Below are 19229 nucleotides of genomic sequence, written 5' to 3'. Positions count from 1 at the left end.
TGTGTTTACAAATTTAAATTGGTGCAGGGTCGGGATTCATTTCTTGCAACTGTCTAACACGAGATCAAGAACTCCTAGAACAGTTAATTGTGTATATAGAAGTTTATACATACGTTTGATATATTTTATTATCTATGAGTTTTTCATATTTTAGAATTATTTATTTAATTTTATTATTTTTTAAACTTATATTAAATAGTAGATATTCATAAAAATATAAATTACATTTATGATATTATTGAGCAAACCAATTAAACTACAAAATCATTGAATCAGTAAACTTGCTAGTTCGATCCATAGATGTGAAGATGACTAGGTTGACAAGTTAGTCTCATGAAAACTTTCAGATAGAAAATTGTACAAAAATAGTTATCAAGAGTTAAAAAAAAATTAGAGAACTTGATTTATTTTTTTTAAAATGCAAATCAAATTAGATGGTTCCTTCCGGGCAACATTTCTTCACCCATTTTCTATTTCTATAAAACAAATCCTGAAAATTAAAATTTCTTTGGGGTTCCTTAGTAGGGTGTTAGTTTATCAGCAAATCAGGAATCATAGGAAAGATCAGTCAATATGATTTTAGTCCTGCCCAGATTTCAATTAAGTGGCAAAGGGAAAAAAGAGGATCCTACCTTGAATTCACACCCTCTAGAAGACAAGTGGGCATTTTCATTTAGATTTTAAAGAGGGTCGAACATCATTATCTTCTAGGAGGTATTTAGGCAAATTGGCTTTTGATAGTTTCAGGGATTTGAAACTTCAAAGGTCAAATTGAGATTGTTTTCTTTTTTGAAGCTTCATGGGCCAGTCTAAGATCTCCCTAAATTATATCCTCATAATCAAAGTAAAACAATACTGTAGTCGGAGAGCACACTGGTTTGGTCCTAAAACAGTTCCTTTACATCCTAAGGAAACTTGCTCACTGTGATGAAACTCACCTGTTCACTCTAATGACAAGTCACCAGCAACAAGGCAAACAGAAATGCCAGATAGACTATTTCTTGAAACGTATCCACTTAAAGAGATTGGCAACCAACAATACAATCTAAACTATAGTCATCAAACTTTCAAGGCACACTACACATATGATATTAGACGGATATATACTTTATATGCTAATTTAGAAGCGAGTAAGAAACGCCTGATCAGAAAATGTTTGCTAGATATTACGAAGAAACAAGATACACTACTCCAAAGGCTACTAACTTCAACCTAAAGAATCTTTTCCCAAGTGTAACGATCCACATTCCAGAAAAAAAAAACAGAATTGCATATTTCGTTTGATGAACAACATAATCGTTGAAAGATCAAAGATTTACTCGATACTTCGATAGGACCTTCCAGCACAATCAACAAACAGATATACCTCTTCTTTCTCACCAAATCATTAAAAAAAATTGCAACTTGTAGTGACTAGTAGCAAAGGGGAGGTCTTGATGTAGTTTTTCTTGAAAATGGAATAAAAACTAAAATATTTGCCATTTGTTGATCAAACAAAAGGGAAGGCGTAAAACAACAAAGATCTGACCTGTTTTTTCTGAAGCAGCAGCTGATAGTCCGTTGCCATCTAGTACATTAAACTGATAAGATAGCAGTCACAATATTTGAACTCGGATATGCTACCTCAGAGACGAAGACATGAAATCTGGCTAGGGTTTTGTGGATTGAAAGGGAGAAAAATGAGCGATGCATCGGAGTGAATATTCTTAGAAAATTCGATTGCCATCGCCAGGACCAATTATAGCAACACTGCGTTTTACCTCCGTTATAACGCAGTTATATCGGACAGTTACGCCAACCTGCTACATCCTTACCGTTATTTTGATCAGAGTTGCTTTTATATCGGTTAGTGACCCAAATAAATTCGCTTTCATCACCGCATTTTTTTCATTCTCCAAGCGGATCGGAAGAAGCGAAGACCTCGGCTCTCAGGTTCTTATCTCCTTCCATCTACCCGCTTCCTCCGTCCTACACGCCTCCCGTGATCCCCAGGTGATCCTGATCCCGTATTTTCATGATAGTTTTTAGATCACGAGATGCCCGATCTGCTTCCGTCATTCTAAAACGTAGATTAATCTTTCTTTTCTCGCGTCGTTGCTCGGATCGGAATTGTCTTCATGTAGATCTTTAACTCTGAAGCCTTCTCCTTGTCTTGGTCTTTTATTTTTAATTGTTCGTGTTAAATACAACGCCATGCGTGTTTCTGTTTCAGATCTGCTGCCTTTTTTGCTAGATCTTTGATCCGTGTGTTGTAATCGTGATTGCTTTAGGTTTAATTAAGTTCGTGTTTTGCTCGTGATAGCTGAAGGAGCTATGGGGCTCACTTTCGCAAAGCTTTTTAGCCGCCTGTTTGCTAAGAAGGAGATGAGAATTCTGATGGTCGGGCTTGATGCTGCTGGTAAAACGACGATCCTTTACAAGCTCAAGCTCGGCGAGATTGTCACCACCATTCCAACGATCGGTGAGCATTACTGTTTTTTTTTCCCCATTTTTAATTCCGGTGATGGTTGCTACATTTGCTTGGGAACGAGGTTTGTTTTACCTAATATCTTTTCTGCAGTTATTTAGGTCGTATTCATGCATTCTTTCTTCTAATGAATCAGTGGTTTTCAAATATTTGATTAAGGTTTGTAACTTGTGAACGTCATTGATTGATATCATGTAGCTAGGATCATGGAGAACAAGAGGATAAAGAATACACATCATGAACAACTGAAACAACTTCTGTAGATCAGCCATGTAAATCAATTTAATAATATTAATGTAACACAATCAACCTATTACAGCACTCAGATCCATATTCAAAATATAACCAAATACATGAAATTAACAAGAGATAAAATTATTGCAACTGGTTTTTAGCGAGCTACAGAATGTATTGTCAAATCAAATCTTTAATATGCTTCCATAGGATCTGTTTTTGCTAGAGTAAGAGAGAGATCTTAGACAATTGAAAGATCTTATCATTAATCCATAGATCATTTTAATTCCATTAAAAAAAAGAGAGAATTTGGAATTTTCCACATTGATCAAACAAACAAAGATTTAACAACCAAAAAGAAAGATCAATTCTTTGGGATCCTTTCTTCAAATGGATTGAAGAATCTCCAATAATTCATTTTTGGATCTTCCTTGATGTCCCAGCTATTCACAGAACTTGAGATGTAGATGAATGATCACTTGCTTCTGAAAGAAAACTTGATAAATACCCAACAGCATTTTTAAATAAATCTTTTTTTTTCATTTAAAATTAACAGTTATACAGTGACTTTCTGTTTGCTAAGTTAATGATTGCTCCTTTTGATGACAATTATATTGATTTAAAATGCAGTTTATGGATATTCAAAACATGGATAATTACGTGCAGCTTATCACCATATGGCATTTTCATTTGGTTATTGTAGATTATTTGAACATTTACATTTAGTTATTATAGATTATTTGAATATTTACATTTAGTTATTGTAGATTATTTGGGAGCCTTGGCGCAACGGTAAAGTTGTTGCCATGTGATTAAAAGGTTACGGGTTCAAATCCTGGAAACAACCTCTTGCAAAAAAAAAGCAGGGTAAGGCTGCGTACAATGGATCCTTCCCCGGGATCCCGCATGGCGGGAGCTTCGTGCACCGGGCTGTCCTTTTAGATTATTTGAAGGTCTTCGTGGTTTTTTGATTGTTTGAGTGCATGATTTATGCTTATGTGTTTGTTAAGTGAGATGTGTCTTAATGCAGGATTCAATGTGGAGACTGTTGAGTACAAAAACATCAGTTTCACTGTATGGGATGTTGGTGGTCAGGACAAGGTACCACTCCATTCTGGTTAGCCAGTATTTCTCTTATCTAAACAACTCCGTCACTCTGGAAAAGTTGTTTTTTGGTGACAATTGTTTCACGAGAATTCCAGAGGTTGATGGGATAATGAAACATGGGAATTTAATATCTAAGGTGGTATCACAGAAACTATCACTACAAATGTTATGATCCTGACATGTATAGCTGACTTGATTCTCTAATTAGGATTTATCTGTTAATAGTCACCTTGTTTACCTGTTTCTAAATCATGTTCTGGTAAACAACAGATCAGACCTCTCTGGAGGCATTACTTCCAGAACACACAAGGACTTATTTTTGTTGTTGATAGCAATGACCGAGATCGTGTTGTTGAGGCAAGAGATGAACTCCACAGAATGCTTAATGAGGTACATGTTTTAGTAATATATTCTTGCTTTGATTTTCAGAGTTGACTCTGTTTCTACATAATATATTCTGGAGAATCAAAGTAAATTTCCTTGGATAGTTGAGTAATAATGGTTGTAGTATCATTTCTATTTTCTATCTTGTTTTTAGAAAAAAAATTGTGTATTCTATATATGGATCTAGGATATTCCACCAGTAATTAAGGTAAATTGTTAACAAGACAGAAAATTTGCTGCAGTTAAATGTTCTACTTATGCCTTTCCTGATTTAGTTAGCATGAAATGGAAAGTTCTTCAGTTCTCTTTATTTCTATTGTAAACATGCATAAATGCCTACTCACAACTATTTTTTTAATCTAATTTCATGTAATTCTATATTGATAGGATGAGTTAAGGGATGCTGTCTTGCTTGTGTTTGCTAACAAACAAGACCTTCCAAATGCAATGAATGCTGCTGAAATAACTGATAAGCTTGGCCTCCATTCTCTCCGTCAGCGTCACTGGTAAGATATACTTGCAATATCTGTTTTCGTTTGATTATCTACTATAGCAGGTAACTGCTATCTGTTGCTTGGCAATTAATTTTTGGATTCTATGCTAAACTATCAGAACAATAACAACCAAGCCTTATCCTATTAGGTGGGGTCGGCTATATGGATCCTTTTACGTCATTGAGCTTAGAAGCTAATAAAAAATAATAGCAATCATAGAATTGATTTGTCACATTAAATATGGCTAAGGTAGATGCATATTATTATCTTCTTTAGAGGGTTTGCTGTTCAAGTTTAAAAGGTTGGGTTATTTTCTCTTCAATATCAAGAAAATTGGGTTGAAATCTGCATCCTCTCCTGGAACCCAGATTGGTAATCAGAATAGGAGATCAGTTTTTATATTATTGGTCATTGTGCTATCTTTTCTTGAATAAATATTGATCATTATTGTGTCTACACAACAACAACAACAACAACCAAGCCTTTTCCCGCTAAGTGGGGTTGGCTTTATGAATCCTTTTACGTCATTGAGCTCTATCTCCTATTATTATATCATCATCTATATTTAAATAAATTTAATTATCATCGTCTAGAAAAGGAAAAAAAAGGAACACATAAATTGGCATAGAAGATTAGTTTATGAATTGTTATTAATTTCTGGCCCTTATTTCCTTGAATAAATGTTGATCCATATTTGGCTAGAAATGTAATAAGAGGAAAACAGTCTCGAGAGTTTAAGAAAACTCCTATTGGTAATTGAAATAGAAGATTAGTTTACAATTGCTATTGGCCTTTATCTTTCTTTTCTTGAAGAAATAATTAAACTGTGTTGTGTCTAGGAAAGAAATACAAGGAAACACAGTCTCCTGAAGTTTAGAAAAGTTCACAAAGAGAGACCCAATATAGTTTGCTGAGATGAGTTTTGCTAGTTTAGGACAAACAGGCTAGGTTTTCTGCTTTTTATTTTTATTAATGTTTCCCTCGTAGGTCTGAAGTCAGTTGAAGTCCAACCTACATTCCTAATGAAATTAATGCCCTATTGTCAGTTTCTTGATTCTTTAACCTCCAACTTCCAGATTATGCAAGTATCTTACTGTAAAGTGTAAGAAGTTCCTACGTTTATTCCCCTATTGTCAGTTTCTTTGGTTCTTCAACTTCTAACTTCCAAACTATGCAAAAGATCCTACTTTAAAGTTTAAGAAGTTGCTACTATTGCCAGTCTCTTCTGTTCTTCAACCTCAAATTTCCAGATTATGCAAAGTATATCCTACTGTAAAATTTAGTCGCTACATCGATTTCCCTACTGTCAGTTCCATTGCTTGCTCAACCTCTAACTTCCAGATTGTGCAAAGTATCCTACATTAAAGTTTATGAAATTGCTAGATAAATTTTTGGAGAATGAGAACACAGATTTTTTTTCTTTTCTAGGTACATACAAAGTACGTGTGCTACATCCGGTGAAGGGTTGTATGAAGGGCTTGATTGGCTCTCCAGCAACATCGCCAGCAAGGTATCTACTTTTTCATTTCTTCAATATGAACTCCATGATTTGTTACTTCGACAAACAAATTCATCAAGTAATTCCCCTACTCTTCCATTGCATTCTTATAATCACTGTTTGTTTACAGTAATCAAAGCTGCCTTGAGGTTCATGTCTTAACAGCACGATTGTTCACGTTCATTGCTCACGTTCGATGCTTTTGAGACCTTGTGGAAACAGCAAAACTATCAGTGTGCCACTGTTTTTCCTGCCTTTTGAAAAGTCTTAATACTTGTCTGTAGAACAAATACGTGTCTGGTTGTCACTTAATATGGTTTATGTGATTCTCACCAACACCTTATTCCATTTCTAAAAGAGACCGTCAAATAATAGCTTTTGCTCGTGGACATTTTTCTCTCTTTTAGATTTTATTTTCATTTGAAATCTGTGGATTACTGATCTTGTGGTTACATTTGTTATCGAATAGAATACATACCACGATACAAAAAATAAACTCAATCATGGTCTGTGAGATGGCAAAGGTTCATATGGAACATATTTCCTTTTTTTTTCTTTTGTTCTGACAAAATAAGTTGTTAATAAAGTTTATCTACTCCAGGCTGAATAAAGTATGAGACGATGCTGAAGATGCCTTTAATCAAGAAGCTGAAATGCAAGTGGTTAAAGTGCAGTTTAGTAAGTCCTAGATGAAATGGCCATTTGTAGAACGCTTGCTACTAATTACATTGAATGAAGATAAACCATTGAAACAGAAGCTAATCAATTTCGTCGCGCCTTTTGATGGCATGAGTACAAAAAAAAAGGGTCTCCCTAAATTTCGGAGGCATTCAACAAATTAAGAGGAATGAAAGGAGAATAGGAATAATCATCTTTTTTTTTTTTTAATCCTTTTTAATGGCATTCATGAAAAATATGAAATGATTTAATTAGTAGAATAATTCATTTTATATGTTTGGAGTTATCAATATACCTAAGTCATTTGGCTTATGTGGCAATTGAGGTAGGCCTCTAAGTCATGTCAAAGTCATGGAAGTCGGATGACATGATAATTATAAAAATCAATCTTCTTAAGACAGTGCAGCTAATCACTTCGATTGAGAAACAGTCGACTGGACCGAAGGGCCGATCGGATTCTGATTTACACTGCCTTCATAAAACTTTGAGCCGAGTCAACATACTATAGAGTTAGTCTTATTCATGAGGCAGAAACAACACAATTAACCAATTTGGCAGAGTGATCTAACTGATTGGATCACACGTTCGATCGGATCAGCTGAACACTCAGTCTACTCGAACTCCCTAATTCGTTAAGGAGGTCGAGTCTCCGATTACAATTCTCTAGGCCGATCGAGTGGTATCTCCAAATGTTAGCCGATCAAGGTACTTGAGAGGCTCGGTCAAGTTATCAGATAAACACTTAGTGGGCTCTTCAGCCCAATGGCCTCATGATACCTTTTTGGCATTTTATGCCACGTGGAACAAAGGATATTCGACAGATAAGCTGTATACTAGAAGATTCCACTCTGATATGCACAGAAATTGCGGGTTCATTTTGGAAAGAGTGTCAGATCATCTTTATAATCTGTCTTTTTTTAGCAATGCTTTGGAATTCATGCATAAATAGTGTCACTATAAAAAGAGGTCTTCACTTACAAGTGCAGGTACGCTTATACGATGCTAAATAGTTTGCACATCCACTGCTATTGTTTCATTCATTTTTTCTTCTCATATCGAGCACTGACTTGAGCTTCAAAAGGTCAACGTCGAGGAACCCTTCTTTGGCCCGACACTAACACTCTTTGTGACATGCAAGACTGTGATGAGTCTTCGTTTGGTCAACATCAAAGCCATCATTCCTAGCCAGCCACCTCTTGTTTGGTTAACATCAAAGCCATCATTCCCAGCCAACCACCTTCATCGTTTTGGACATGATCATATTTGTCGTCTATGGGAACTTCACCTGCATCCGAGACGTGAAGATGGATAACACTAGACGACTCACTATATTAACCTTGACGTAAGAAGAACTGGAGATGCTGATAGAAGCTCGTGCGACTAAAATGGTGCAACAATGACAAGCAGCAGCCGAGTGTATTTGCTGAACGACCCTGCTATATCCATGATCGGCCAGCATGCTGAACATGGGACCTAAGTAGAGGGTTTGACTAAGTTCCAACCGAACCACCCTCTGTCGGGCACTTTCCCCCAAGCACCTGTGCCACCGACCAGCCTACTGCCGGTGTCGCGATCACCAATTGCATATCACAGGACGCTGTTCCGAACACCCCTTGATGACATAGGCCGAGTAGAGAAGACTCAGGATCGTCTTCCGAAAGCGTGTCCGGCGAGACATCTGTAAAGGAAAAGCACCAATGGTCAACAGTTCTCCCTAGCGGGTTGGTGACTTAGTCTAGAAGAGGATCAAGCCGGTCAATGATGTAAACAAGTTGGAGCCATAGTGGGGCGGACCCTATCAGGTGATACAAAATCTTGTCTCGGGTTCTTATTATCTTCAAGACGTGGAAAGGAAAAGTTTGAATAGGTCATAGAGTGTGAATCATCTACAACCCTATCGGTCGTAATGGTGTGTATGTAAAAACCCGAGGTATTATGTTGAAAGTTTATACTTAATGAATGCAGACAAATTCAAGCTAAGAAGACTAAGTCTTAGACTCTCGAGTCGTTCGGTCGAGTTATAAGTAAGCTAGCTTTCGTGACAAAGTCCCAGACTTTTGTACCGTTCAACTGAGTTATAAGTGAGCGTGCTCTCATGACTAAGTTCCAGACTCTCGAGCTGCTTGCCCAAGTTATAAGTGAGCTTGCTCTCACGACCAAGTCTCAGACTCTCGTCCCTTTCATCCGAGTTATAAGTGAGCATGCTCTCACAACCAAGTCCTAGACTCTCGTGTCGTTCGATAGAGTCATAAGTGAGTGTGCACTCACGATTAAATTCCAGACTCTTGAGCCACTCGATCGAGTTATATGTGAGCTTGCTCTCATGACCAAGTCCCAAACTCTTGAGTCGTTTGACCAAGATATAAGTGAGTTTGATCTCATGACTAAGTCCCAGACTCTCATGTCGTTCGGCCGAGTTATAAGTGATTGTGCTCTCATGACCAAGTCTTAGACTCTCGTGCAATTTGGCTGAGTTATAAATGAGTGTGCTCTCACGACCAAGTCCTAGACTCTCATGTCATTCGGCCAAGTTATAAGTGAGCGTGCTCTCATGACCAAGTCTCAGACTCGTGTCGTTTGACCGAGTTATAAATGAGTGTGCTCTCACAACCAAGTCTCAAACTCACAGTCGTTCGGTCAAGTTATAAGTGAGTGTGCTCTTAGGACCAAGTCCTAGACTCTCGAGTCGATCAGATGAGTTATAAGTGATCTTGCTCTCACGACCAAGTCCTAGACTCTCCAGCTGCTCTATCGAGTGATAAGTAAGCTTGCTCTCATGACCAAGTCTCAGACTCTTGTGCTATTTGACCAAGTTATATGTGAGCGTACTCTGACGACCAAGTCCCAAACTTTCGTGTCGTTTGGACGAGTTATATGTGAGCGTACTCTCACAACCAAGTCCTAGACTCTCGAGCCACTCGGCTGAGTTATAAGTTAATTTGCTCTCATGGCCAAGTCCCAGACTCTCGAGCTCCTCGGCCAAGTTATAAGTTAACTTGCTCTCACGACCAAGTCACAGACTCTCGAGCTCCTCGACCAAGTTATAAGTTAACTTGCTCTCACGACCAAGTCCCAGACTCTTGAGCTCCTCGGCCAAGTTATAAGTTAACTTGCTCTCACGACCAAGTCCCAGACTCTCAAGCTCCTCGACCAAGTTATAAGTGAGCTTGCTCTCATGACCAAGTCCCAGACTCTTGTACTGTTCAGCCGAGTTATAAGTGAGTATGCTCTCACGGCCAAGTCCCAGATTCTCGTGTAATTCAGCCGAGTTATAAGTTAGTGTGCTCTCATGACTAGGTCCCAGACTCTCGAGTCGTTCGACCGAGTTATAAGTTAGCGTGCTGTCACAACTAAGTCTCAGACTCTCGAGTCATTCAACCAATTTATAAGTGAGTTTGCTCTCACGACTAAATCTCAGACTCTTATGCCGTTCGGCCGAGTTATAAGTGAGCATGCTCTCACGACTGAATCTCATACTCTCGAGCCGTCCGATCGAGTTATAAGTTGGACTACTCTCACACATACATCATGGATATGCATAACAAGTGATCCTTGATTTGCCCAGACACTTTAAGCGTGATGTTATTCATTCAAAGTCTCTCAGAAAGTCTAAGTGTCTGTCATTTGAGTAGATGAATGTTCGAATACTAAGTGTGTGGAAGTTCAAAGGAAGAAGGTTGAGTTAAGTAAAGGGAAATATAAGAAACAGAGAAAGCTCAAGGCGAGAAAGTTTTCTAATTCATAAAGACCATATACACAAGGACACAGCTAAAGTTTCTGAGGAGCCTGCGCAAAGCCAATACAGTCAGGTTGGCAAGAGAAAATATTTTTTCTACATTAAGTAAAATCAGGGAAGGCGTCCAGCAGAATGTCCTCGAAATCTTTTGGCCCTTGATGAAGTTTCGAGGAACCTCAGTAGTCAGATAGCCTCCCTCCCTCAGCTGCTTAATGACCCTGTCTGCACCATAGCCGAACATTTTGTTGGTCCGATCGGCTAGCATTTGGTTGAAATCTTTGGAGCATAAATAGTGACTCTGAATGCTTCTAGCTGATCAGGCTCTCCTTCCTTATACTTGGAAAATTCGGCCTTTGAAGCTTCTAGCTCAACTTTGAGAGCTTCCATCTCGACGTTCTTCTCAGCAAGGACCCATTGATGCTCTCCAAGCTAAAGCTCCTATATAACTTGTTTGACCGTTTGGCCAACCTATTCAGTAACAAGAGTCACCTCAGTCTCCTCTAGCTTTTTGGCCAAAACTCGAGCTTCTTATTTTTAATATTCAAGTCTTCAATGACCCTGAACATTCTGGTGTTGGCCAAGTGGATGCGTAACTCATAATTGGAGGCTTGTTTCACCAGCTTCTTGAGCTGAACGACTTGATCATGGTTTTTGTCTCTCTCTAAGCTGAGCGCCCGTTCGGCCCTAGTTGTCATGCCCTGCGAGTATACTTGTCCGTCAAACCAGACGGAACCCCCTAGTGACAATAAGGAAATAATCGATATCAAACAAATTCAAGCCAATACAAACTCCAATGCAATATAAAAATCACAACTCATAACAACTAATGCGTATATGTATGCATATACATGTAATCATACTAAACTAAATAATTAAACTATTATAATGAAACTCAAAGATTCGACTAGGAAATACAATCATAAATAAAGATAGCGGAAAAAATAAATCAAATGACTCGCACAAGATGAATCCAACTCAAGTGGGTCTGATTACATGTATATTCATATACTTGCTAACATCCTTTACTTGCTAACCTGGAAATAGAGGAAAACAAAGGGTTGTGAGTATAAAATACTCAGTGGGTATAAGAAGATAGTGCATGATACTACTATAAGGAGATCAAAGGATGTAGTTTCAAGTAATAAAACTTGCTATAAAAGTAAAAGAGTACTGACATGAAATCATCTACTGAACAAAACATAGCCAACAATGTAACCCTTCACTGACCTGCTCCACTAAGTATAGCTAATAAATCGAGAGTACATACTGTACATATAAAATGACTTGCATAAACTCATCACATAATAAGCATATAGCAAACATATATCAAATCTTAACTGTGCGCAAACTCATGCTACCGCTATCTGGTCTAGTGGATAGTCAGGGTCACTGTCTACGGGCAAACTCATGCTACCACTATATAATCTAGTGGGCAGACAGGGTGAGGTTGCTATCTAGCTCCTCAGCTACTGACTGCGGGCAAAATCACACTACCACTATCTGAGTCTAATGGGCAGTCGTATGTATCATGAGCGCTGACGACTCTCTCAACCACGGATGGGAAACAATAGTCGATAAGTGATATCTAGTATTTTTTTGTGCATAATTGGGCTCTTGAATTGAGTATTTTGCATCTTTTCATATGATTAATTCTTGTTTTATCTTATATCTTATGAGTTGAGAATTATTTAGAGGCTTGTTACATTTTCTATATATTTCTTGTGGAATCCTATCTAATAATGGCACTTTATTTGTTTTGAAGGAATAGGCTCATTGGACTACAAGAATTTGGATTGGGCCCGATCCATTAAATGGAGCTTTCCTCTTGAGCTAACCCATGTCAAACCTTCTCATCAAATCCCTAATTTTCCTCCTAAACTAAGCCCTAAACTGAATGCAAATCCCGGTTCAAACCTTGGTATAAAAACCAAAAGAATCGCGGATGAACAATGGCTGCGCCTACTGTTCATCGTGCCAACTGCGATTTCCTCTCCGTGAGCGCACGCGCATGCTCCCGATTCCAGTGATAATCTCATCTTGAGTTCCAGATCCATAGAGGAAGATGCAAGGAAGCTGCTGACCTAATTTCCTGAAGCTGGAGGTTTGCCAAAGAGGTCTCGACGACAAGCTTTGCTGGGATTCGATTCTTCATTCTCCGCCCCTGTTAGAACGGTGTTGACAACAGGAGTTCATCAGCCATCTTCAGGAATCATCAGAGAGGTCTCTCTGGTGGTTCTTGACTTGAATCCAGCCGCCATCAACAACCCATCAGCAAGCCATTGCTGAGCACAGAATCGAATCGCAGATCCAGGTTTCGACAATTCCGCACAGATCTGAACTTGTGTTCTTCCAGAGAGGTTTCTTTGGCTAAGATCAGCGTGTTTCATATCTGAACTCAGATCAGCTGCGTTCCCTTTTCTGCTTTTCTGGATTTCGCATTTGAGGTTTCAATTGAGGACTCTTGTGTGACGACAAGAGTTGTGATTCAAGAATTGGTTGTGATTGGAATTGGTTTAGTTTTAATCCTGCATTTCCTTACTGTTTTTAGTTAGATCTAGAACTTGTTTGTAGCACAGTTTAGTGCATAGATTAATTTCTTTCTAGAATTTTGCTTTCAATCCCTGTTCCGTAATGCATAAATACCATCAAGTTTCTGATAGTGTAATCAGTTTTCAATCTTTGAATTTGTTGCAGTAATTCGTAGAATCTGTTTAGTGTAATGAGTTGCTGATTTTATATTTGCTGCAGATTTCATTATTGTTCTTTGCTGCAGAATTTCCAGCAAGTTTCTTTTAATGAAAGTAGTTTACAATCTTTGTTTTCAATTCAATCATTTCAGTAGATTTTGTTGAGTTTAAATAGTTCCTGGTTTTGTAGTTGCTACAACTTTGATTACTGTTCTTTGATATAGAAATTTCCAGCAGAATTCTTTAATGGACTTAGTTTTGTTTTTATCTTGACGCAGTAATTCCAGTAGTTGCTGTTAGTGTAATTAGGTTTCAATCTTTGTGTTCGTTGCAGTAATTTCATAGGATCTGTTAGGTGTAATTAATTTCAGAACTTGGCTTAGAGAAGAATGTTATCATTTTGGCATCTATTAAGAAAACTCCAAAAACAATCCTAAGTTTTAAACAAATATTCGTCTACTAGTTTCCTTGAGATATTCGACCTTGGCTTATTACTACAACAATCTGGAGTAGTTAAGGGTTTTCAAGATTAATTAATTTGGAGTTCATACGTGACAATCAATTCGAACTTGCCAATAAGATATACCAACGGTTACTATCGACTTTCTCACCCACGAATTGGAGACAATGGTCGTCAAGATATACTAACGGTTGTTAACAACCCTCTCAACCACGAATGGGAGACAATGGTCGATAAGATATACCAACGATCACTAATGACTCTCTTAACCATAAATGAGAGATAATGGTCGTGAGGATATAATAGCATAACGATAAGTAGAAAATGAATAATTACATCCAATATAATACTCTATAATCAACCCTCAGTCTAACCAGAAGGGGTCACAATTTAGTGGACAAGGGGAATATAATAGGAGCGGTGCATTTCGTCCACCTTATCACCATTAAAATCAGAGGCGACGAAGGTGTACCAGAGTCTGTGGACAGCAGCGGGTGGACCCGAGGCCATGGAAGAAAATGAAAAATGGATTGGAGGGTGGGAAAAAGCAAAAGTACAAGGGAAGTTAGAGCTTAAAAGAGAGCCAACGACGGGGAGCAGAGAGCAAGAGAGCGAAGAAGGAGAAAGTGGAGAAGAATCGTGAAAACAATGAGATAGCATCGTTTGCAGAGAACCTTAAAAACCCTAATGGAACTAACTATTGGAGAGTTGTTTGATCAAAAGCCTAGAAAGCCGAGATTCGATCTGGGTAGTTGAATTTGAACAAGCAATTGTCACATTAAATCGCATCAGTCGCTCGCCACATCGAATATTCTGCGGCACAAGCATGTGACACGTGGTAGCAAATAACGGGGGGAATTTATGAGGGATGGGAGGTAATCAGTAGGCTTGTGATAAAAAATCATGCTCAACATGTTGCGTATTAATGATAAGGGATTTGCTCGGTTCCCAAGGTGCTAGGGTGATGTCAACTTAAGCCGAGCTATGGTAAAAAATAAATGTGAGGTCGGGATACAAAGGATGCGTGAAGAAGTAGCAACTAAGTTTTATGTCAGGTTGAGCCGATCGATGGTACAGTCAGGAAATAGTAAAACTCATAAACATTAGCGGCTAAGTATAATAGTCGTTCACACTAAATGAATGTCCGATCGAAATACAAGGAGCATAAACAACACCAGAGTCTAGTCAGTCAGCTTTGCAACCTCCTTCGACCAGACTTGAGAGGAAGGCTTGTGATGCGGCGATTTAGGTAGGGCCCTTAAGTCGGGTCAAAGTCAAGGAGGTCGGATGACATGGTGATCATAGTTAAGGAAAAGTTAATCTTCTTAAGACAACACAGCGGATCACTTCGATCGAGAAACAACTGACTGAACCGTTAAATCGGCTGGACCGAAAGGCCGATTGGACCCTAATTTACACTGCCTCAATAAAGCTTTGGGCCGAGTCAACATACCATAGAGCCAGTCTTATTTATGATGCAGAAACAACACAATTAACCAGCTCGGCAGAGTGATCTAGCCGATCGGATCACATGTCCGATCGGACCAACTTGATACTTCGTCTATCCAAGCTCCCTAATTCGTTAAAGAGACTGAGTGAAGGTCGAGTCTCCGATTACAATTCTCTAGGCCGATCGGGTGGTACCTCCAAATGATAGTTTGTCAGAGTACTCAAGAGGCTCGGTCAGATTATCAGATAAACACTTAGTGGGTCCTTCAGTCCAACACCCTCATGATACCTATTTGGCATTTTGTATCAGGTGAAATAGAGGACATTCGACATGTAAGCTGTATACTATAAGCTTCATCTCTGATATGAACAGAAATTACAGGTCCATTTTGGAAAGAATATCAAAATATCTTTATGACATGTCCTTTTTTGAAAATGCTTTAAGATTCGTATATAAACAGTGCATCTATAAAAGGGGTCTTCACTTATAGACACATGTACACTCATACGACGCTAAATAATTTGCACATCCACTGCGATTGTTCCATTCATTTTTTCTCCTCATATCGAGTACTGACTTAAACGTTGAAGGACCAACGCTGAGGCCCTTTTCTTAATCTGACACTGACACTCTTTATGACATGTTGATCATGAGGAATATTCATTTAGTCAATATGAGAGTCATCGTTCTCAATCGGTCATCTTCACCATTTTGGCCAGGATCATGGCTCAATTATTCGATTGGCACATTTGATTTTTCTGTCTACCAATATGGTCGACTTAATTTACTTAGCCAATACACCAATCTAGTTTTGCGGTTTTCTTGGCGGGCTTTATCTAATTTTCGCTTATTCCGGCTCGTTTGTTTTGCATATTCTATGAAATTCAATCTACCTATTTGCTTTGTTGCTGTGTTCACGTTTCATTTTATCTTCAAAACTATTTTTTATATTCAAATTCACTCCAAATATTCAATAAAGTAAAAATAAATGACTAAATTTCAATACGCTTTAAATAATATATAAAGATTATATTTAAAGGAAATTATAGTCAAATTATAATTATTAAATTACTATTTGGAGAGAGAAATATTGGTTTATAAACAAATTTAGAATAATATGTTGGGACCTCTTTGAGAGCTAGAGGAGGATGAATAATTCTTCGTGCTTCGATGATTTTGATTTTGCAGCGGATTAAATTTGAAGTACACTTATAGTGTTAACACTATGAATTTACTTAGTATCCACCTCAAGAAGAGGTGACTAATCCAAGAATCCGACCCTCACTCACTCATCCATTATCAAATACGTCCTTCTCGGAAACACTCCGGAGGCAGAGAAGCCTCGTACAAGCTCACACACAAGGAAATACAAGAAGAGAAGGATACAAGCTAATACAATATGAATCTTGCACGATACAATCAAGAAACACTAGCTTGCTTCTCTTTCTTGCTTGAATACACCTCTTGATTTGCTTGGAAGTGCAACAACACTCTTCTTTAAGCCTCCAAGATCTGGTGTGTCAGTGAGCTCAATGCAGAAGAAAACCTATGAGAGATCGGGAGAGGAAGTACCGAAACAGTGCACGCGAAATCCTTTTATCGGGTGCACAACAGCTAGATTTTCAACCTTGAGTGATTATTCTAATCACTTAAGTGTTCTTAATCGATTAAGAACCCTTCTGTTTGATCGCGAGAACTCCGTAAGCAACTAAGCCTCCCTGCTTACTCGCTTACCACACATTCTGTCTTTGCGAAAACCAGGCTTAAGCGATTACTCTAATCAATTAGGCACCTCTATGTGCACTTCATGAAAACTGTTTAATCGATTAGGTACCTCTCTGTGCACTTCACGAAAACTGTTTAATCGATTAAACTTCGATAATCGACTAAACTAGTCTATTACCAAACCCTAACTTCAAAACCGAAGTCTAGGGTTTCTTTACCCAATATCCGGTCAACCGTGACCTGTTGGGACTCCTCATTGCTTAGCATCTGGTCAACCTTGACTTGCTGGGACTTCTTCACCAAGAGTTCGGTCAAACCTTTGATCCACTTGGACTTTTCTCCTTGTGCTAAGTATCCGGTCAATCCTTTAACATATTTGGACTTCCAAACACCAGATGCCCGATCAACCTTGTCCCGCTTGGATTTCTACATGTCTGGCTTAACTCACCAGGACTTCCTCACTGCCTAGCTTCACTCACTAGGGCTTTTCATCACCTACCTTCACTTACTAGGATTTTCACCTGGCTTCACTCACCAGGATTTTCTCACCTGCCTAGCTTTACTCACTAGGACTTTCCATCACCTAGCTTCACTCACCAGGAATTTTAAACTGCCTAGCTTCACTCACTAGGTCTTTCTAACTGTCTAGCTTCACTCGCTAGGACTTTCCAACACTAAGTGTCCGATCAATACTGACCCACTTGGAATTTCATCATCTGCAAACATCTCCGTTAGACTTGTCTTTGCTTAATCTCTAGTTTGGACTTCTCAGTCAAGTATCTGATCAACCTTAACCTGCTTGACTCTTCTTTACATCAAATTGGTCAAACATTGACCAGAGGGGAATAACTTAAACAATCTCCCCAAACGAATGATTGCACCTACAATCTCCATACATTGTCAAAGATCAAAACTCAAACATAAGACTCAAGCTTAGTCAACTTGGTAACCTTGACCTAAGGAAATTGCACCAACATAATATGTTGGATTTTATCTCATTTACGTGGATTTATTTGTAATTTGTATATGTGAATATGAACTAAACTTGTTAAGTGATCTAACTCTGATTTATTGGATTTCAGATTATTTGATGTGGATTAGATATGTAGAGCCTTTATTGTCGATCCATTATCATCGATGGGTTGATAATGGATACGACTCCACTATATCTGACTTTGGCCCCCATTGAATTAGGGAATCTTGACAGAACTCGTCATTCCCCATTGATAACAGTTTTCAGCGCCATTACCCTATCTCCTCCGGAAGATCTTGCCTGCTTCTTCTTCTTTTGCAGGATCTTGATATTAAGGATGACGCTTGAGACAATGACTCTTTCGTTGTAATCAGATTCATTGTCTCTATTTTCTACATTTATTTTCTGTTGTAGTAGATTGATAAAATTAGTTCCTTGGCATGTTTGTTTTCTTTATACGAGTTCTTAAGGTTCTAGAATTCATGAGGTTAGGAAACAACATATCTAACAAGCGATATCAGAGCCTTATGTTTGATCGTTTATTATAGCATTAAAGTTAGGGTTTCTTTCCATTGTTTTCATTGTTTTATGCTAGATTAGGTTTTGCTAGTTTAAACCAATGTCTGATTGTCGAAGGTCAAGCAAAGAAACCTAGAAAAGGCTTGTGTTTTTCTATTTTTTTAATATTTCACGAAGAACACGAAGAACGGTAGAAATTGTTGCTGTTTTAAGGGAAAACTATCTTGTTGGTCTATTTTTAAATCCAATCGCAACAGCTCAATCAATTGGTTTGATCAACCAATCGATTGCAAAGCTAAAATCAGTGAACAAAAATGTTTGGAATCGATTGACCTGATCGATCGGTTGACACCAATCGATTGCCTGATTAAGAAAATTTATTTACACGACTGAACTCGGGTGTAAAATTGATTTAAATCAATTATTTGCATCAAATGTAGTTACCAATTGATTGATAATTTCACCAATCGATTGATGACCATGAGGCTGGATATAGAATTGATCAAATGAATCGATTGAATCTATCAATAGATTGGAAATTTATGTCAATCAATTGATAACCTTAAAACCAGACACATAATTGATTTAAATTAATTAGTCGGATTGACTACTTGAGGCAATCGATTCCTGGTTTTTAGCAATCGATTGTCAATTCGAAAGTCAAGCACAGAAGGCTCTAGGATCAACTAGTAATCACCAATTGATTTCCAAGGATCGACAATTGATTGATTAGTGTGTTGTTAAGCACAAAAGGTTTTGTGATTGACTAGCCAGATCGATTGGGTGATACTAATCGATTGGCACACAACATCAATTA

General features: G+C 38.1%; 1 protein-coding gene across 2 annotated transcripts; it reads left to right on the top strand.

The window, feature by feature from the left end:
• Positions 1-1851: 1851 nt before the first annotated feature.
• LOC122027053 (ADP-ribosylation factor 1-like) lies at positions 1852-6575 on the top strand. 2 transcript variants are annotated; one of them, XM_042585855.1, is made up of 7 exons: positions 1852-1992; positions 2303-2461; positions 3732-3802; positions 4079-4198; positions 4580-4698; positions 6115-6196; positions 6315-6575. In XM_042585855.1, the coding sequence occupies exons 2-7, from the start codon at positions 2314-2316 to the stop codon at positions 6315-6317; spliced, it is 543 nt and encodes a 180-aa protein (XP_042441789.1). In that variant the 5' UTR covers positions 1852-1992; positions 2303-2313; the 3' UTR covers positions 6318-6575. The 2 variants fall into 2 exon arrangements, with proteins under 2 accessions (XP_042441789.1, XP_042441790.1); XM_042585856.1 differs by having other exon boundaries at positions 1867-1992; positions 2271-2461.
• Positions 6576-19229: the final 12654 nt, after the last annotated feature.

This window comes from Zingiber officinale, chromosome 10A (genome assembly GCF_018446385.1).
Source record: "Zingiber officinale cultivar Zhangliang chromosome 10A, Zo_v1.1, whole genome shotgun sequence".
Lineage (NCBI taxonomy): Eukaryota > Viridiplantae > Streptophyta > Magnoliopsida > Zingiberales > Zingiberaceae > Zingiber > Zingiber officinale.
The sequence above is the reverse complement of the archived record's forward strand: the minus strand, read 5'-3'. Positions and strand labels throughout refer to the sequence as shown.